The sequence below is a fragment of the Onychomys torridus genome, chromosome 3, assembly GCF_903995425.1.
Source record: "Onychomys torridus chromosome 3, mOncTor1.1, whole genome shotgun sequence".
Classification (NCBI taxonomy): Eukaryota; Metazoa; Chordata; class Mammalia; order Rodentia; family Cricetidae; genus Onychomys; species Onychomys torridus.
In genome coordinates this window covers 27,854,908-27,876,729 of record NC_050445.1, presented here as the reverse complement: position 1 = coordinate 27,876,729, position 21,822 = coordinate 27,854,908, and the positions used below count along the sequence as shown (strand labels likewise).

Here is a 21,822-nt window from a genome sequence, read left to right as displayed (position 1 = left end):
AACCCATTCAAAACCCCAAATTTATCTCAAAAACACAATTTTTTTAAATTAGAAGAATTTTTAAAATCAGGCAAAGGCCTTACAGGTAAGTGAGTGGTAATCTCAATACAATAAACATAATTAAACCAGTAAATATATATCAGTTAATTATGCAACATGTTCAGTAAAATACTTTGCTCTAAAACATACAGTATGATAATAATTACTATAATTAGTAAGATAAAGCTAATAGAATAGGGCTAGATTATGAGTTGTGTGAACACTCTCCAGGATAATTTAATCTTGCAATACCATAGACATTGTAAATCTCTGTGAGAGAAGTGTTCACATCTATTTGGAACATGCTCGGTTGGGTATTTCTGGTGTTTTCTTTTTGTTTGTTTGTTTGTTTTTGTTCTTGTTGTTTGGTTTGGCTTTTTTTCTTTTCTTTTTTGGTTTCTTGAGACAGGGTTTCTCTGTGTAGTTTTGGTGCCTGTCCTGGATCTCACTCTGTAGACCAGGCTGGCCTCGAACTCACAGAGATCTGCCTGGCTCTGCCTCCCTAGTGCTGGGGTCAAAGGCGTGTGCCACCGCTGCCTGGTTGAATTGAATATTTCCCCTAGCTCCTACTTGGTCATTTACCAAGTGAGAAAGTTGAAATGGGAAATTTTCCACATGCAGGCCAGAAGCCCTAGAATTACCACGGTGCTCAATCTTTCTTTCCCTCCTGCTCCTTATTTCCTCTTTCCCCTCGTATTGCACACTCAAATAACCAAGACATTAGTGAAGAGACAGATGTTCAGTAGTTGAGTCAGTTCTAAACGTGTCTTTTAAACATCACCTATTTGCCCTGGATGTTTAGTAGCATGCTATATTACTTTTACTGTCAAACTGCCCACTGAGCACAAAATTGAGCAGAGACTTTGTTTTCTGCCAGTGGTTTACCAGGGTTCCTGTGTTATCCCTGTTAGACACCAAGGCTGCTTTCTCTTTAACCCTTGACCTTGGGTGTCCACACTACTGTATTCTCATTTGCTTTCTTTTCAGTTCAATTTGAGATAACAGACTCTTAATGGAATCAGATTAAAAGGGGGATAATATGAAGATAGAAACTTCATCTTCGTGATGTTTCCCCCAGAGCACAGAAAACATACTAAAATTTTTTTGCTGAAAGCTTTCAATTTACTCGTGTCTATTTTAAAACAGGAAATTCCATTTGCCTGTTTATCCGCCCCAAGCAGAGGTCTTGTTACACTCCTCATCCTTGAGGTACTGAACTATACAAGCAGTGACACGTCCTCCCAAGAGCTATTTACATTTGTGCTTTAAAATACTTGAAAGTATTGAATTTTCTATAACAAAGCTTCTCACCAAACAAAAATCAAATACATGCTAAATAAAATAAAACAACCCACTAAAACTAGGTTCTCAGATTCCAAATATTTCCACATTCACAATCACCCTTCTTGTAGCTTACTAACATATCAAGAGGATTGCAGTCGATGTATTTGAGGTAGTTTCATACTGTGGTTCTCTCTCCTTAATCTTTTACTCTTCTATCGTTGTCAGCTATAACACTATTTTCTCATTGTCTGGGAATAAAAGGGAACTGGTAATGACGTAGAGCAGACAGAACTGCACTGCTTCATCTCTGGGTTGTAGCTTGCCTCTGTGAGGCATGTCAAGCTATTGCGGAGTCATTATGACTGGCCTATGTCTCTGCAACATAGTCAATAAAAAGCATATTAGAACTAAGCATGTTCTTTAAGTCCCATGAATGATACAAGATTTTAAAAAGCCTGTTAGATAACATTCATTATGTATTCTTAGTCTCTTATTATTTGATTGCCATGTGTTTTTATTTTTGATACTCTTTGCAGATCATAGCTCTTAATGGACCGTGACAATGAGACGTGGATGCATGAATTCATCCTCCTTGGCCTGTCCAGAGACCGGGGCACTCAAGTCTCCCTCTTCGTCCTATTCTTGCTGATGTACCTGGTGACAGTGCTGGGGAACTTTCTCATCATTCTTCTGATCAGACTGGACAGCCGACTCCACACTCCCATGTATTTCTTTCTCACCAACCTGTCACTTGTGGATGTGTCTTATGCCACCAGCATAGTCCCCCAGCTGCTGGTTCATTTTCTTGCCACACACAAAGCAATTCCATTTCTGAGCTGTGCAGCCCAGTTATTTTTTTCCCTAAGCTTAGGAGGGATTGAGTTCCTTCTGCTAGCAGTGATGGCCTATGACCGCTATGTGGCAGTGTGTGACCCTTTGAGGTACTCAGTCATCATGCATGCAGGGCTATGTATGAGACTGGTCATCACATCTTGGGTGAGTGGCTCCATCAACTCTCTTGTGCACACCACCATCACCTTTCAGCTGCCCATGTGCAAAAATAAGTATATTGATCACATAGCCTGTGAAACCCTTGCTGTGGTGAGATTGGCTTGTGTGGATACCTCATCCAATAAGATTGCAATCATGGTTTCTAGCATTATCTTGCTTATGACACCTTTCTTCCTGGTTCTCTTGTCCTACATCCAGATCATCTCCACTATCCTAAAAATACAGTCCACAGAAGGAAGGTGGAAAGCCTTTCAGACCTGTGCCTCTCACCTTACTATGGTTGTCCTGTGCTATGGCATGGCTATTTTCACCTACATCCAGCCCCACTCCAGCCCCTCTGTCCTCCAGGAGAAGATGATGTCTCTGTTCTATGCAATTTTGACACCCATGCTGAACCCCATGATTTATAGTCTAAGGAATAAGGAGGTGAAGGGGGCATGGCAGAAACTTTTAGGAAGATTCTCTGGAGTCACATCAAAACTGGCAATTTGATGACTCATGTGGACAGGGAAAAGAACATTTCCTCAATGTTTATGCAACTCATAAATAACAGAATCTACAATGCCTTGTCAACTGTGTAGTGGTAGACAGCATAATATGTACTGGTGATGCCATGTAGCAAGATGAGTGTTTATGTTGAGTTATGTATCAGCAGGATATTCAGTTGAGCTATATAATGATTTATAGAACTTTCTCCTAATTCTGTCTCCACTTCCATGGCATGATTATTGGAAGTATTTATTCCTTTGTTTGAGGACATGAACCAGAGGTGCTGATACATTTCACAATAGGTTGTTGTGATTCCAATCGAAAGAAAATTCATGTTCACCCTTGGAGATACTTATTTGAACACTAAAAGTCTCTGTAAGAACACAGCTTATAAGTGGGTCAACATTGAGGTGAGCTGTGAAGATTATTATACTGTCTTTATGTAGGACTAACTACATGCAGATGCCATGTCTCACAGCTGGCATTAATGATTTTTTTTGGTTTTTAGAGCTAACCATGTACAGAAAGATCAAATGAAAGTTTCCCTAGGGAGATGCCAAGTATATAAAGTTATTGTCCAAGTCAACATTTGTTTCTAGCTTAATTGAAAGCATTCAAACAATTTGAAGGGATTTGACCACATAAACAAGGGATTTCAATGTAAGTGTTGAATTTGAGCTTGTCCAGTCTCTGAAAAAAAATACACTCTCTACTTCTGAACTATTGAAACACATTAATCACTCAAATGATGAGATAAAATATAAACCATCAATAATACACTCTTAGAAAGGGGCTGACTCCTCCACCAAAGATGAATTTGGGCAATTAAGGTAATTTAGTTGGCTGTGTTAATGTTACCTTCATGTCTGTGTATTAATCTTTTCTTTCATCTTTCATACTCATAATTGACCTTCAGTGGGTTCATCATGATGAAAAGCCCAAATAAGGCAAAATAGAAGAAAAACAGTAATTGAATAATGGATCAAGATGTAGACAAGTAGGAAGCATGTGATCATAGATGGTCTTACTTCCTTGAAGGATTCTATTTTTTTCCCCAGAATCACCTTCCTATAACCAATAATTTTTGGTTGTTACATTTGTCAACAGTTATTACAGAATCTGAGGTTTTATACAGATGAAAGTCCATTTAATCTGAAGCAAATTTCATGTTTGAATTATAACTTTACAATAATATAATCTCGAATCTTGAGAGACAGAAAGGTTTACCCAAAGATGTAAATGACAGTTAAATTTCTATTGATGTTAATTTGTCTGACATTCATAGAATGTCTACAGTGTTTTAGTGATATTTGTAAACATACTCAATCTGGTACAGTCTTGACATGAACATGCATGATGACTATGGATGACAGACAGTGAACGGCTATGATACATATAATCAGTTTAAAATAAGAGTAAGACCATTTAGGGCGATGGCAGAAGTCTTAGGCTGAGACTAGAAACATGAGAACCAGTTATGCAGATGACAAGAAACTGAGACATGGAACAAGTAGTTCAAACTTTCACATGTGGTGTAAGCATTTACACCCTAATAGGCTGGAAGCTGAATTGAAGTTCACAGAAGAGTAAGGAGATAGAGAGGGTAAAGTAGCTGGATAGACATTGTTGTATCTGGCAAGGCCATGGATGCCAAATTATCTTTTAACTTTTGTCTTAGTTGAGGCTATTATTGTCATGAAACACCATGACTAAAAGTAACTTGGGAAGAAAAGGGTTTATTTCACTCACACATTCATAAAATCCTGGTAGGCCAATGACATTCTAATCTCTATCCCATACAGTGATTTTGCTCAATTCCTTCAGAGTACAAGTAATCTTCCTTACATGATTAAAAACATCATCCCAATATCCCATATACATTTTTGTCTAAGTAACTTACTTTAGATCAACAGAGCATGAGAAGACAGAAAGCATCTTTTCATAGACAACTCCCTTGCTGACAGGGCATATACCAGGCTACCAAGAGAGAATCAATCATTCTACTGTCTATCTAGAAAGTTAATCTTACAAGGAATCCTAGAAGAATCACAAACCTAAACATTTGTACATAAAAGACAATCAGCCAGCTGTACTTTAGATCTTTAGGATGCATACCTGTCTATCACTAGTTTCTTGTATCAGGAGACTGAGAGCAGGAATGGGTACTAGGAGTTAGTCATCACCTTTAATCGACAACCAACCTTAACAGTTAGGCTACTTTGGATTTTTAACCTCATTTATGTCTCCTTATGGACACTATATTGTTTTCTGTGTTTTTTTTTTCTTAAAGCTATTGTCAAAACATCTGATCTAACCTGAAATTATTACAAGGCTTTGTTTCATCAAAATGATGCACATCAAGACCTGTAACTGTATCTTTTCAGTATTGAGAACATTAAGGCCAGCCTGGCTTCCAGGGAATTCAGTTGTTATCCTAATCACTAACCTGAGCTGTGATCTAAAGCAGCTCCTAAGGTGTAACTCACAGGTCTTTAGTGGTGAAACATATCCTTGCATATACTTTTATTCATCAAAGCTCTGTATAAGCTAATGCTATTATTATCAATTAGACTGTACAGCTTAGGGAGGAAATCATCTTCAAATTAATTTGCAGGTAAAATTGCCCAGTAGAACAGGATGTTTCCATGAGATAAACACATTATCTTACAATAATGTGGGGAATTTCCTCACACACAATTCAACCATGCCAGATATCAGAGAGAGATAGCAGAAGCAAGCATGCAAAGGCACAGCAGAAGCAAAAGATATTCCATGGTCTGTGGTCTTGGGAGCCTTGCCTACCTGAGAATTATCTACCTGCTGCCCCCCAACATGGCTACCGGCAGTAAAACAATCATCATCAAAAGCAGTGAGGACAGAAACTCAAACAGGGCAGGAATCTGGAGGTAGGAGCTGATGCAGAGGCCATGAAGGGGTGCTGCTTACTGGCTTGCTCCTCATGGCTTTCTCAGCCCTACAGACCTGCCTGTAGCCCATCTTATGGAAGAATTTTCTCAATTGAGGTTTCATCTTCTCAGATAACACTAGCCTGTGTCAAGTTTGCATAAAACTGACCAGCACAACTTTATTCTCATAGCTTTGAAAAACTGGTAAATTAATAAGAATATTCATTGAATAAATCTGTGGTTTTGAACTATTAATCTGAAAAAAATACAAGAAAAGATTAGAGGCAAGGCTTCAAGCAAGTGGGGTACTCAGTCAGGCTGCTTAAATATTAAGGAGATTTGAACTATGTTAGTAGTAATGGGATTGAGAAAGGTCAAATCACATTCTGTAGAAGATATTTCATGTAAAATATCGGGGACTATGGGGTCCAGCCCCTCGATAGTCCCCTCCCAGGGTCCAGGAAGAATCTACAACCAGTTGATAATTAATCTTTGATGAAAAGAAATGAATCTATGTGCACGAAACTCCTTAGTTCATACACGTTATTATTCTGTGATAGTTTTCTCTCTACACAGCTTCTATTCTGCTCTCATGTCTAGCTCCTTTCTTGCCTGATTTCTCTATATTTAACTATTGTCCCCTCTAGGTTCTATCTTCATTCCTTCATCTAGTTCTGTCCCCTCTAGGTTCCCATCTATCTAGTTCTTTTCCTTATCAGCTCCTCTCCCATCTCCTTCTCTCCCCATCTGGCTCTTCCTCATCTTCCATCTCGTTCCTCTAGTACTCTCTTCTAGCCCTTCAATCTAGTTCTTCCCAGTCTCAATTTGTTCCTCTCAAGTTCTTACTCATATAGTTCTTCTATTCTCTTTTCTCTTCACTGTCCCGTGCCCTGGAAGTCCTGGTATAAGAAGGGAGGGTCTGAGCTAAATTGTGTAAAGCTATTACTTAATATCCACCTGACCTAGTGTCCCCTTGTGGAATATATGTTAAGTCAGGAGACTTGCATGTGGGCTGTTATTGTTAGTCCTCGGAAGTTGGGTGCCCACCTGGGCAGTGCTTCCTGTAGTCCTTAAAAGTGGCGAAGGGAGATATCTGATTCCAGAGAAAGCCTTTCCGGAGGCTGTTCTCCAAATTCATGGAATGTGTATGTCCAGAGAGTGCAGTCCACACTGTTAGCCCTTCTAGGGGAAAAGTCAATTGGGAAAACTATGAAGGCACACATGATTTTCATAACAGAATACAGCTGATATATAACAAGCCAAGTAACACCAAAAATTCCTTGGGATTTGGCTTCCTCTGGAGGAATTCCCTGATCCCTCTAGGTAGTGACTTTGCCATAACCAGCTGAGTTCTTATGATATATTCCTGTGGCCTGCAGTAGTAAAACACTCCATCTTCCATACCAGAATCCTCATATGGACCTCATTATTCTGATAAAATGTTCTGATCATGACTGACAATTGTGCATTAAATTTGAAAATTGAACACCATGAACATACTTTATATACACTGGTGTAGCAGAGATGTGAGAGAAGAAAACCACTCAAAAGGTATATATAAATATGTATGACTTACTAAGGAGGAAGACACATGAAGGCACAGTATCTTCCATGCTGTGGTTAATTCTTCAGACACAATGTTTGCAACTTATCTTTGTCACATGTTCAATGATCTGATTTTCCCGTTTGTATAGGGTGTCTATTTGAATGGCTTTCCAAATCTTCCTTAACTGGGAAGCATTTGTCTATTGTAACAGACTAGTAGAGTCTCATGTTTTATTTGTTAAGTTTGTATTTTTAACTTTATCATTTACTTGGTCTTTTTCAGAACTTTTATCTCTCTATATATTATTCTCCATAAATTAAATTACATTTTTATTGTTTAAACATATGCATACTGTGTTTTTATAAAGTCTCCTTCCAATCCCTCCCCTCTACTTCTAACCTTATTCTCTCACCAGTTCTTCCTCCCAAATTCATACACTAAAAAAATAAACAAAAACCCAACTGAGTCCACTTAGTGCTAACATTGTGTATATGTGTATAGGACCATCTACTGGAGCATGAATATTGTGAAATGGGACCCATCCCTAAAGAAAACTCAGTCTCTTTTCCCAGGAGCCATCAATGGTCAGTAACTTCTCATCTACAGATGAGACTTGATGAGCCCTTCCCTCATCTAGCTGAGTTTTTGGTTACTTTGCTGTTGGTCTGAGAAATATTCCTTAAATACTTAGCATATTTGGCCATAAGGGCATGCAAATTAAAACTTCTTCGAGAATTCTTTTTACTCTGGATAGGGGTTCTCAGCTTATAGGTTGTGATGCCTTTGGGGCCAAAGACTCTTTCACAGAGGTCACTTAAGACCACTGGAAAACACAAATATTCACACTATATAACAGTAGCAAAATTACAGTTATGAAATAGCAACAAAAATAATTTTATGGTTGGAAGTCACCACAGCATTAGGCTTGAAGGTCCTTCAAAAAGATAGAAATAGATCTACCATGTGGTCCAGCTATACTACTGGTGGCCATGTGTCCAAATGACTCTATATTCCATTAAAAGGTACTTGTTCCTCCATGGTCTGTGTTGGTTTATTCACAATAACCAGAAAATGGAAACAACTTAAATGCCCATACTGAATAAAGTATAATGAAAATGTGATAAATATATGCAATGGAATAATTAATCTGGAAAGAGGTAGATGAACAGAGTTTGAAACAATCATTCTGAGTGAGATAACTTAGACCCAGGAAGAAAACATTGCATGTTCTCTCTCAGATGTGGATGAGAGATTAGAACCTCTAGATATGTATGTTTAAATTGGAGTACTGATTGGAATCAGAAAATTAAATTTCCTGGGATGAGATGATAAGTGTTCCTAATTCTTAGGTGCTTGTGAAAGACTAAGAGAAGGTGAGAAAGAATTGCTGGTTCGGTTAGAAGATGTGTCCTAAATAATAAGGTCATTAAATATAACTTTTTAAGAAGTTGGACACTAAAAGTATTTGAAAATAAAATTTTGTTCAATAGTTACTAACTATAAAATATCACTTGGAGTTTATCTTTTAAAAAGCACAATACATACAAAGATTCAACAGAACATGTACAGTAATCACCTACTTTATTTCTGAAAGTGCTTTATACTGTAGCATTTGTCTCTGCTTCCTTTTGACATTGGAATTACATTTGCAATAGAATCACAGAGTTTCTCCCAGCTGGGTTGCCTGTGCAATATTGATTTCCTCCCAGGGATACTGAAGGTATAGTGTTATTCTTTTCAGATCCTGTATCTCGAGTTAGATCTAGAGGCTTATTGGATTTGATTTTATTAGTTTTCTCTCAGTAGGATTTAATCAGTGGTCACAATCTTTCTCACAAGAGACACACAGTACTGGATTTCATTTTTCTTGTCTGTATTGCAGTTATTATGATGCTTCACTCAGGCATTCTGAAAAAAAGAAAAGAAAAAGAAACAAATATCTATGGACCTTGGAGGCCAAATACCTCTTTGTTGTTGGGGTTCAGATGATATCAGCAATATTCATGACTTCTGTCTTCTTCATGGCACGGCAGTAGCCCCTCGTTCCCTCCAGATTGTGTGAAAATGATATATGTAATGTGACTTTTTGGCCTAGCTTCAACTAAGAGAGATGGCTCAGATTAAGTGAAGGGAGAACACTGTGCCCCAGAGTGGGCATCAATAACTCCTAGTGGTGACCCAGATTTGAGGACATACAATGGGAAAGCTGTGGCTTTGTGTGTCCACCCTCCCAGCCTTCTGGCAAGTGCAGTTATGCTATTGCCCTGCTACTTCCATTCTTCACTGATTTCATTATCCAATGATGGCCTGTCCATCAATTAGCCTACTATGGAGATTCCCATAAGACCAATGGCTCTCTAGAAATCCTCCAGGCCTTTAGTACCAGACTGGAATTGGTGAAACATCCAGCCTCATGGACTAGGATAATGGTTACTTTTCTCCTGCTACAATAAAACACCATGATCAAGGCAAGTTACAGAAAAAATAATTTATTTGTGGGATGGTTCCAGAGAGTTCCAGACTCCAGCTCATGATGACAGAGCAAAGTCTCAGGAAAAGGAGTCTGAGAGCTCAGATCCTGAGCTGAAAGCATGGCACAGAGAAAGCTAGCTTGAATTGCCCAGGACAACATCCAGAGAGTTTGTTGAATATAGAGATGTTGAGCTGGTACCTGTATGGAGCTTTCACCTCTATAATCTAGTCTCCAGAGTGAGAAGGCACTCTGCAGACTAATGAAAGAGAAATCTGAACACAATGCAGCCACAAACCCCTAGACCTACAATTTGTTCTGCCTTCGAGATGTGCTGAAGCAATGGAGACACAGAACTTGTGGGAGTGGCTAACCAATATTTGGTTTAGTTTGAGGCCAACATGACAAGAGGGAGCTCATGCCCTATATTGCCTGGATGGCCAGGTACCAGAGATTGGATAGCTCAGAGGTAGAGTAGAACCAAACATGGCTGGCAAACAAAGCATGTTAAAGCAAAAACGAACAAACAAAACCAACTAAATGGTTCCTAATGATATTCTGCTACACTCATGGATCAGTGCCTTGTCCAGTCATCATCAGAAAGGCTTCCTCAGCATCAGATGCAGAGATCCACAACTGGACATTATGTGGAGAGAGAGCCTGAATTGAAGGTCTCCATCAGGTGCTTCTGCTCAGAATCTGGGGAACCCAGTGGAAGAGGAGGAGAAATGATTGTAGGAGTCAGAGGGAATGGAGAACACCAGAAGAACATGGTCCACTGAATCAACTAAACAGGGCTTACAGAGATTGACATGGCAAGCACAGGGTCTGCATGGGTCAGCACCAGGTCCTCCTTGTACATTATGGCTATTAGCTTGGTGGTTTGTGGAACTTCTAACAGTAGGGACAGATCTCTGACTCTCATGCCTGCTCTTGGGACTCTTTTCTTCCTATTGCCTTGCCTTGTCCAGCCTCGGTATGAGGGCTTTGGCTTGTCTTATTTTATCTTGTTTTGTCCTGTTTGGCTGTTGTCTCTCAGAAGTCTGCTCTTTTCTGAAGAGGAAATGGGGGGGGGAGTGGATCTACAGGAGAGGGGAGATAAGGGTAACTGGGAGGAGTAGAGGGAAGGGAAATTGTGGTTGGGATGTATTGCATGAGAGAAGACTCTATTTTCAGCAATGTAAAAAGGGGGAAGAGAAAGAAATAGCTTGAGTCTGTAAACTCTTAAAACCTTCATCCAGTGACATACTTCCTCCAAGAAAGCTATAGTGCCACCAACTGAGGAACAAAGCATTCAAATATCCAAAATTATCAGGGCCATCTCATTCAAAACACCATAAACAGTTATCATGAGTCTCAAATTCTACAACTGCCATTGTTGGATGACCCAAACTTAATTGTGTATGCTAATTTAATAAATCTCCTTTGTAACATGGAATAACTCCATTGTTTCTGCTCAGATTCTGGGCAAGACATAAACAAAACTCACTTAGTTTTGAAAAAATATGGAATCATAGAATATCACTATATTTAAGATACAGAAAAAGTTATATCAATTCAAACACACCCTTGTACAATTTTGAATCCTTCCAATCCTTTTGGATTTCAAATACTAGTAACCACAGATCAATTTATAATTTTCCACATTTACCTAAGGCACAACAACACATGATTACAATTGAATAGTAGTCTGAGTTCTTTCTGTTGTGTAATACATTTAGTACATATTTGTGTTGTTAGAAATTATATTCATCTATTCTTTTTATCACTATGTAATTTTCCATTTTACTAATTGGCTATATTTGCCTATTTATTAATATAGAGCATAGTTCAATTATTAATATTTGTCAATTATGAACAAACTTTCTGTTGAGTTCTGAGGATTTGTTAGATGTTTTGAATATAAATGTTTTATAAGCCATTTGATTTCCAAATATCTTTACTCCATCAGTGGTTTATCTTCTCATTCTCTTAAGAGCATTTAAAATCAAGTGGAAGTCTTAATTTGGGGAAAATTCATTTTATTAATTTTTAATTTCAGAACATGATTTTAGTGTCCTGTATGGGAAATAATTGGCTAATTTAATGTGATATTTTATCTGTGTACTTCAATAAAGCTTATCTGAAGATCAGAGGGAAAAGCCAGGCACTGTATTAAACACAGAAGTCAGGCAATGGTAGTACATGCCTTTAATCCTAGCATTCGGGAGGCAGAAATCCATCTGGATCTCTGTGAGTTCAAGGTCACACTGGGAACAGAGCCAGGCATGGTGGCACACACCTTTATCCAACACTAACCATGGAGGTCTGAAGGTCTGTACAGACAGAGAGGATGTGATGTAGCTAGGTGGAGAGAGGGAGTGAGATGGCAAGACACAGAGAGGATACAGGTGTGAGAATACAGGAAGTGGCTCCCTTTGGCTGAGAATTTCTAGTGGTAAGAATATGGCTGGCTTCTTTCTGGTTTTACCCCAATAGCTAGCTCCAGGTTTTTTATTAATAAGACCATTTAGCAATTTGCCTTACAATCTAAGATCTTATTTGATCGGCGTTCATGTCTGGGTTTTAGCACATTTAGGCCTCTTGTCCATTATATTGTAGTTCTGATGCTTTGTGAGGTAGTTTCTCCATTTTGTTCAAAGTCCAAATCTAGGGTTTTTGTTTGCAAATGGACATCCTACTGTCAACTGCTATTTGTTGGGGAGTCAACCTTTGATCCATTGCATTTTTTCAAGCTTCTGAAAAATCAGTTCTTCCCTGGAAGCAAGTTACTCAAATTACACGCATAAATCTCATACAATGAAGTAATTTATCCTATTCCTGCTACTCTTTGCAATAACAAGTATACAAATTAGTAAAACATCACTGTGCCTTCCCGAGGAAAGTGTTGCTAGGTGGACATCTAACAAATTACCTTTGTGTCGGAAGAAAGACCATGGTGTATACTAAGAACAGAAGTAACTGCAGAAGGAATGGTGGTTCCTATTGCAAGAAAATGGTGAAACATAAATTACATTTGACTTTGGTGCTGCTCATTTATTTGAGTTGAGAGTTAATGCTGAGTCTCACTCATTAGAGTTTATGTTGCTGGGGCAAAATACCTGAGCAACTGAAAACAGAAAGTTTATTTTTGGAGTACAATTTCATACATTTTGGTCTATAATCTTTCTCTACATTGCTTCTGGGCCAGTGACATAGAATATCATGCTGAAGGGAGCACATGATGAAAGAGGTCATTTGCCTCGTTGCAGACAGGAGTCGAAGACAGTTAGAGGACCTGGAAATCGAAGTCATGCCTAGAGTGATCAATCCACTGTCTCTAGCTGAGTCTTCTAAAATCTCCAACCTCCCAAGGCACTGTCAGGATCTTGTGGCCAAGTGTTCAATGTATAAGCCTGGGGAACATTTCACATTCAGACCATAAAGAGACTTACTGAAGACTTTAGACCAAACATTTATGAATTTGATCATGTTAGGATAAAGCATTACACTGAAAGGCGAATGTGAGATGGTGACTGGGTGAATTGTTCAAGGAAATCTCCAATTATCTTCCCACCGGAAACCTTTAAAATACTCTTTAAAGTATTTTTCTTCTTGGTTTGTGTTTCAGTAAGTCTGGGTTGAATGAAGCCTTTTATATCATAAAAGCATTTTATTATAGCAAAGTTCTAAACAAAATACTCAAATAGTAGATGCCATCAGCATAATAATGGAAAAAGGATCCATCTAGGGCATGTTTTACAGTGTTGAACTGTGGAGGTTGAACAAGAAGGACGATTTTCTTCTAGACTTTAATGTCAAAATGTCAGAAAACACTGTGAAAGCCTGGACTCTGTCTCTTCTGCCAACAGATGAATGAAGAAAAACAGTTGTGACTGAGGCATCTGTATCCTGAGGCTAACAGTCTCAACCTTTGGGAGATTGCTATTTAAAAAATTAAATTTTATCAGTTCTAAAGGAGTTTAGAGAGATGAATGAGAAAAGCTTCTCCTTTCCCTCCCAAAGGCCTAGAGTATTTGAGAAATTTTGTCAGAGATATCATGACATCCGAAGTTTGCATAAGACTGGAAATGTTGTTTCTATCTTTGTTCTGAGCATGGGTTGTTTTCTTGTTGCTGTGACCAAATACCTGACAAAAAGCAACTTAATGGAGGAGGAGTTTATTTCAGGTTTTAGCTTAATAAGGGATGCAGTCTGACATGACAGGGGTGTCCCAGCAACAGGACTGTGAGGCAGCTGTGTCAAATCACATCTGCAATGAGGACATGAAGAAGAGACAAGAAGTATAACCATGCTATGAGACTTCAAAACCTGCCCCGATTGGTTCAGCTCCTCCAATGAAGATCTGCCTCCTAAATATTTCAAACTGTCCAAAACAGAGCTACCAGCTGAGGATGGAGGGATCAAACACAGAGCTATAAAGTCCATTTCACATTCAGACCCTAGCAATCTGTCTTTGGCCTTTAAGGGCTCCTAATGCATTCACTACAACTTCAGTAAGTCCACATAGTCTTCACCAATTTCAGCACTCTTCAAAATCCCAAAGTTTCTTCTCAGACTCAGGGCAATATCAACTGTTGTGAGCCCTTACCTAGCAAAGAAAGTTACTCACTTATAACACACAAAGGCATAAAGTAAACACTCACATTAAAAGGGGGAGGAGGAGGGAGGAAGTATAACAAAGACAGACCCAAACCCAGGAGGTTAAACACCAAATTCTGAAGCTCTATAGGTGGCATCTAGCACTCATGATGGAGTCATCTAAACTCTGGAGGGCTCAGATAACCACACCCTTCTAGGTCTGCTGCCTACATATAGCTTCCGCAGGTTTAATCTGTGCTTACAGCTTTCCTCAGGAGCTGCCCCATTGTCTTGTCATCACTAGCACTATGGGTTCTGTGTTTCCACTTAGACTTCACCTTCACAGCTTCACATAATTATCTTTCAGGGACTGCCACACATTGCCTGGCTTCAGTGGCTCTCTAGAACCTTGGTGCAAGCTTCCATGATTCTCTTATCTTCACATCTTCCATACCCACAAACCAGTGTCATGTGGCTGATGCTGCCAAGTTTACATGCCTGCTCAAAATTTATCCAGCTGCCTTGGTTAGTAGTTAAAGCAGCTTCTGTGTTCTTTGACAGCGGGATCTTTGAAAACCCCTTCTTTAACAGTTGTTTTTCAGTAGAGAACACCTGAACCAGTCTCAGTTCAGTCTCACTTATCTCAAATCAATTTAGATTATCACAAAATGGAGCCCTGGGTGGGTGGCATTGTTTCCTGGAGTACTGTTCCTATTTTTCCAGTCCATTGTATGAGGTTTCTCTTTGATGGAATACATTCCTCTAAACATCTACATTACATTACAATCTAAGGAATATAAACGTTTTCCTTACATTACATTAATGTCTATTTTTTACATCTTCCTTGTCTGTAATTGCCAGTTCACTCATGCTGTTTCATACCCCTCTTTGCACATCTTTCTGATCTCCTTGTTCTCTCACTGTAGACCTGGATAAGAGGAGTGTCAGTAGCTGTGGGACAGCCTGGATATTAACTTGTCTTAGGATTTCCTCCATCAGTAAAATTACTTTTGAATTCATCCTTATCCAAATTCTCAGGGTATAGGCAGAATAATGTGTCAGAGTATAAAACAAATGGCCTCTGTCCCAGTTCCCAACAGGTTTCTGTTCCCCTCTGAAACTTCAAGGGCCAAACCTCCACTGTTCCTCTTTCTCTTGGTATTCTTGTCTGCCAATCCCCACAAAGGATAGCCTAATAATCTCTACTTATAGCATTTGGTAACTTTTTTTGTTATCATTGTTTATTTTTTGAGATTGTATTTTAATTACATTTCTTCCTTCCTTTTGCTCCCTCCAAACCCTCCCATATACCACTTCCTACTCCTCCTCATTCTTCATGGGAATCAGTTCTAAAGGCATAAGAACCACATGGTCAAGTTTATCATAGCTATAACTCCCTTTCTCAGTACTGATGTCCTGTGTTTGTTAGCTACTTTTCTCATGGCTGTGGCCAAATTCCTGACAGGAAGTAACTTAAGGGAGAAAGTGCTTTAGTTTCTAGTTTAGGAAGGTATAAAGGCCACCATAGCAATGGAGACACAGCAGTAGGAACATGAGGCAGCTGGTCCCACTGTATATATAATGAGGACACAGAATGGACAGGAAGGAGGGTTAGTGATCTATTTTTTCTGGCAAGGCTTTACCTTCTAAAGGTTTTTATAACCTTCCCAAACAGCTGGATCCTAAGTGGTCAACCATGTAAGCAAATCTGAGGAATTTTACATTTAATATGGCATCAATGCGTATAGCTTATTTGACATACAATAAATGTACAGGCTGTGGGATCCCTTTGGTTCTGGGAAATGATGGAGGTCCAAGATGAGGAAAGGACCACCTTGAAGGACCACCATGGCCTGTGGTGCCTCTGGAGAGCATGTTGGTGTTGATGGTCCATGCTGCTGCCCCAGGCTGCAATGAAGCCTGAAATACATGTTGACATATGAGGTCTATGATGCTGCCTGATGCCTTGGTGATGTCCATGGGTTTTGCTGCCTCCAGGAGCCATGCTGATGTGACTGGCATATGCAACCCACCTCAGACAATGTTGAGGCTTGTGGTCCATGCAGCTGATGAGGGCCATGAGTGGCTCAGTGGTCCTGATACAGCTAAGAGCTGTGTTGATATCTAAGGCCAGTGTCACCACCTACGCCCTTGCTGAGGTTCAATCCAAGGTTCATTCTGACACCTGGAGCCATGTTAATGTCTGTGGGAACAAGAGAGCTGGCCCCACCCCTTATGAGAGAACTGGTCCTACTTCTCTTGGGAGATCTGGATCCACCCTTCATCGGCCCCCAGCACTGCTGTGTAGGTAGTGGCATGGGCAAGGGAAAGCTAACCCCACTCCACTCCAGCCCCCACACTGTTCTCCTCAGCTGATGGCTTCTGGTCTAGATGCAGGCAGAGAAAGACTCATTCCCCCTTACAGGGCTGGCCAGTAGGAATATGACAATGTTCCAGTGAATATATAGACAACAAAAAAATGGTCTTGTTTTGGGGGTGGTTGTCACAGGGGAAGGGGAGAGGACATGGGAAGACTAGGAGGGGAGTGCAATCAGGCACATGATGTGAGATTCCCAAATAATCAATAAAAATATTTTAAAAATAAATAAATGTACAGTAGGGAAATAGAGTCAGCAGTATAAGGTACAAGATAATGAAAGAGTTGAGTGATGGAGTCTTGCAATCAGCTAGTAAGTAGGTGAGAAAATGAGAGAGTGACTCTTGGAATAGTGGTCACCAGTTGAGTAACAGTTGACATGTAAGTGGTAAAGTAGAAGAATTTTTAAGTATGAGGAACGAATAGGTAAATAATTCCCTTGAGACTTTAAGAGGCAATATTCCAGACATAGGTAGTATGATTCCAATTTCAAAATTATATGAATCTTTTTACACATACTAAAAAATTAAAGATGACTACAAAATTAAGCTTTTTACATTATTTCGAATCATTCTTAGTCTGTAGATCCTAAGACTATTGTTATGTACTTATTTAGAGTCTTCCATCTTTCCATGCAATGCCATCATTTTAGGACTTAAATCCTACCCTGAGACATGGCTGACTATCCACCAGTACTTGTAGAGTCATAGCACTTTGTTATACCCTTTGAATGTATCTTAGTATAACAGAGCATAGTATTCATGACACTAGGAAAAAGAGCAAAGGCCTCCTGTATCTAAAAGAAGAATAGTTCTTTTTTTCACCTGATTTAGATGCAGGAGCAGCCACAGGACCTTGGAACATAGGCACTGAGGGGTAAAGTGTTTTTACTATATGAGGGCATGATAAAATGTCACAGAACTGGTTTACATAGTTGTTTTTTTTTTGTTTTTGTTTCTGTTTTTGTTTTTTTAAGAATGACCTAAGGATTCACTGGTGCTTGGGTAAGATGGACGAAGAACAGCCTTCCACAGGGAGAGGAAGGGCAGCATGGTGACCCAGCCACTGAGATTTGGAAGTGAAGACAGCAATTAATACACCAATATAAAAATCTCCCGAAGGACTCTGCTGGCTCCAGGTCACCAGGGCAGTCTCTGTCTCATTTTATTAGTGTTGTGTGTGAGCCCACTTGGGATCACCTGTGAACTTCCTCCCATTAGTTTTTGTAAACTAATCCCAGGGAATTTTTATAGTCATGGAGCCCAGGACAACTGGGACATCTTCACAGTCCACCACTCTGAACACAGGGAGCATCCTTTGAAATACAATTCTGGACTGAAGGAGATATGTCCATATCACCAGGTACTGATTACTACTTTGGAAATTTTAATAGAGATGTCAACAGAGGGTGGGTGTAAACTGGAGCTCATAGACAGGCAGAACAAATAGTAATTTGATCTCTATGGGCTGTGTGTGACATATGGATGCTGGGATCTTCTCACACCCAGGATTACAGGAATGAAGCCACTCAGTTTTCCAGAGGATTGAGGATTAGAGACATTGCCACCATATGAGCTTGCTATTTAAAGACTTTAGTACTGGAGGAAGAGGTCAAAGAAAAAGTATTATTAATTGAAAGTAGAAACATGATGATATTTCCTGAATCATTCTTGTAAGAAAACAGGACAAAGTCTAGTTTAATAAACTATGTACCTAGGCATGTATATTCATGCGTATGGAGTGGGAATATAAAAAAAAATCTCCCAAGGGACTCTGCTGGCTCCAGGTCATTTCTGGAAAAGATAACATTAATGTCTTTAAAGTATCTTGTCTCAACTATTTCTCTGACTGTGTATAGATAACTGGTTTTACTTTTTTTCTCAAAGGAAGTACTTCAAATATAAGAAGATTAAATTATCAAAGTCATAAAACCTGAAAAACATAGACTGCAGTTAAAAGTTGAGTGAGACTCCTTGACTGTCTTGTTGGATTTGGTCCTTGAATCAGCTGTAGGAAAGCATGATAGAATCAAGAACAGAATACTGTAAGGAATATCCTATATACATGGGGCAAGAGAAAAAAAGAAGATTGGGATTTCCACAATGTAACCAAAATAAAACAGATTACCAAATGTGAATTTCAAGATTGTAACTATTTAAAGATTGTGTATCAATAATTAGAATCAGCCAAGTGAATAAACCCAGAGATAAAGTAGATAACGAGACACCAATAAGAAAAGACATCAGTGCTCTCAGGTATAAAAGCATTTTTAACTTTTCATCCACTGCTGTTTTTCTGGGGTTCTCATTGTGTCCAAATGTAAGGATGATGGAACTTCTCCTGCCCACACGAATGCAGTATGAGTACAGAAACCAGCTGGGCAGCCACATACAAGAACATAAACATTTCTCTGGAGGAAGGGGTGATTTCCACTGATGAATCAAGCGTACAAAGGTAAGGTTCTGCTTTATTTAGGCCAGCATGGGAGAAAATGACCTGTAGAACATGTGCTATGTGCCTGTATTCAGGGCTCAGTTTATTGCAGCTAAGCCTGTAGAGTATTACCAAAAGGCAGCCAAACATGATTCAGACTCAGTGGAACATCACAAAAAAAGTGATAATGTCCAAACATTTTTTTTCTTGGAGTAAAACTTTGGGAACTTTATCCATTTGTATTAGGGCAGAGCCAATAAAAAACTATAGGGGGTCATCTCTGTCATATGACTTATGGGATAACCACTGAGGATAAATATTATTGATTTTGGACTTTTAAAGATTGATCTAAGGTTGATCACTGTGACATGAACACAGGCTAAAAATATTTTTTGAAGGATGAAATTATGGGAAATCCTCTTATATTGTGTATACCTGGTAGGATTTTCTCTTTAATGCCTCTGTGCATGAGGGGAGAGAATGTAAGTCACAGACACAATGATCTAATTGAATTGAAATGATTTATCATTGTCTTAAAGGTATAAAGCATTTAGTAGAGCATGATACTGTAAGGGTGAACCTTGCAAAAAGCAATGGTTCCTGTGCCACATCCTGATTGCCTCTTCCTTGAAAAGGTCAAATAAGGGAGCATTGGTCCACAGAGAAGTAAGGACAAGTACCCTCCATTAAGAAGCAGTGAGGAAACGATGTGAGCAGCCATGTGAGAGGTCATCTCCAGATATACGTGTGATATGATAACTGTGGCACCAGCAGAGCAAGTGGTTCTGATGTTGGATAAATTTCTATTGGTCATTCCTCTCATCTCTATCCCAATGAACAGCAGTTCACATTTTCTCCAATGAATCATTTTTATTTCATCCCAGATATGCAGAAGTTGTTTTAAAAGAAAAGGTAATGGAGTATCTTATTTTCAGAAATTCTATTCTTATTTGGAAGTATTTTTTCCTCTCAGGCATTCTGTAGAAATGGGGGCAGATAGCCATCTGAGAAATCAACTGTTCAAATTTAAGCAAATTAAAACATAATAGCTAAGTGACTCCATGATTTCAGGTACTACAGGTTAATAGCAAATATCACCAAATCATTGTTTGAGTGGTTGCTACTAATCATTATTTGATTTGGCTTTAGGAAGGCCTTGAATTCCAAAAGGTATTGTTTTAAAAGTGGGTAGAGCAAAGGAAAATTCTTAGGTTGGCCCCATACCTGCTGGAAGGTTGATCTGGTGCAAAGTGCTGGTATTGAGATTAACGTGAAGTTATTTGACTTTGACTTATAGATGAAAGATTAGGAGGAAGACTTAAAAGAGAGGCAGGATATTGAAAGCCAAATCCATCCAGATAACAACCAATTCATCTCTAACTTACTTGTGGGAATCCCTCTCCCTGTGTTCTTCAGGTAACATATATTTTCAGCAACCAGAGTTCTAAGCTAAACAAAATCTTGTAGAACGTTAGGGGATTTATCAAGATGTAATAGATGTAAAACAATATTTTACTTTAAGGCTAAAATTTGCAATAGCAAAAGTTTAAGCACATATGATCTCAATATAATCTATTGAAATTTATTTTAAAAACAGGTTAAAATTCAATCTTTAAATAAGCCACACTGTAGCATGTAAAAACCTGAGTGAGAAATCTGAATGTCTAACTTTTATCTTTGAGAGCTGTTAAAACATTAGGGTCCTACTTTTTGCTGTAGCCCATAATTGCTTAATGGAGTTTGAAACATGTGGATGCTTTTCCCTAGGATGAAACATTGGCATTATTTTAGCTGAGAAAGCTGATCTTTACTGCAAATACCTCATTTTCTACTCTTTTTGCAATTTCATTATCTGCCATCTAAAGCTTTGGTTTTCTCCTCAGATCAAATGTGTTGCATGCCGTCAATAGAAAATGACACATGCCCACAGTGTACCAGCTTCTATTGGGTCCTCCACCTTATGAAGATTCTATTTAGCATTATTTCATTTTTAAACATTTCACAATAAAAACAATCTTGATATTAATCATTTAATATGTCAAAAATGTGTTTACCTAAAGAGTAGCTTTATTTAGTCATATACTTTGCTGTGAAACATACAATCTATAATAATTGCTGTATTAGTAAAGTGGAAGTAATAGAACTGTGTTGGGTTGTAGCACTATGTGATAACTTTCTATGGTAAAGCTAACTAAAGACAACTAACTATGGTAAACTAATCTTATAGACATTAGAGAACTGTGCAATAGGAGAATGAGCAACATTCAGATGAAGATGTGAGTTGGGCATTTCTAGAGCCAGTTACTAAGGTTTGTTCTTCATCAGGGAAGAGAATTGAAGTGTGGCAGTGCTCCTGTTTCAGGCTTAGAGACTTTAGAAATGGCAATGTCCTCTGTTCCTCTTTTTTGGTCACTTCTGTTGTATCTTTCTATGGTTTTCCCTCATTTCACACATTCTGGTTGCTGCAGCATTGATGACAGGCAGATATGGAAGAGATATGTTGTAGGTAGATAAAACAATATGTCTGTCTTAGAAGTCTTTTAAAGAAAACCTCTGTTTCTGTTCAATGTTTACAGCTGGCATCATGTCATACTACTTTTACTGAAAAAACCCTTTCCCAACACATGCAACTAGAAGGGAATTTCCACTCCAATGGACATCTAAAGAATTCCTACCTTATTCTATT

The 21,822-nt window shown here is 38.8% G+C and overlaps 1 protein-coding gene across 1 annotated transcript; it reads left to right on the top strand.

Annotated features, from left to right (window-relative positions):
* Positions 1-1,872: 1,872 nt before the first annotated feature.
* On the top strand, positions 1,873-2,826 carry LOC118579992 (olfactory receptor-like protein OLF3). The gene has a single exon (XM_036181833.1). It carries the CDS (start codon positions 1,873-1,875, stop codon positions 2,824-2,826), a length of 954 nt encoding a protein of 317 aa, XP_036037726.1.
* The last annotated feature ends 18,996 nt before the right edge of the window (positions 2,827-21,822 follow it).

What these genes read in the sequence shown, in the direction of transcription:
- LOC118579992 (XM_036181833.1), top strand. Translation starts at nt 1,873, where the DNA reads ATGGACCGTGACAATGAGACGTGGATGCATGAATTCATCCTCCTTGGC.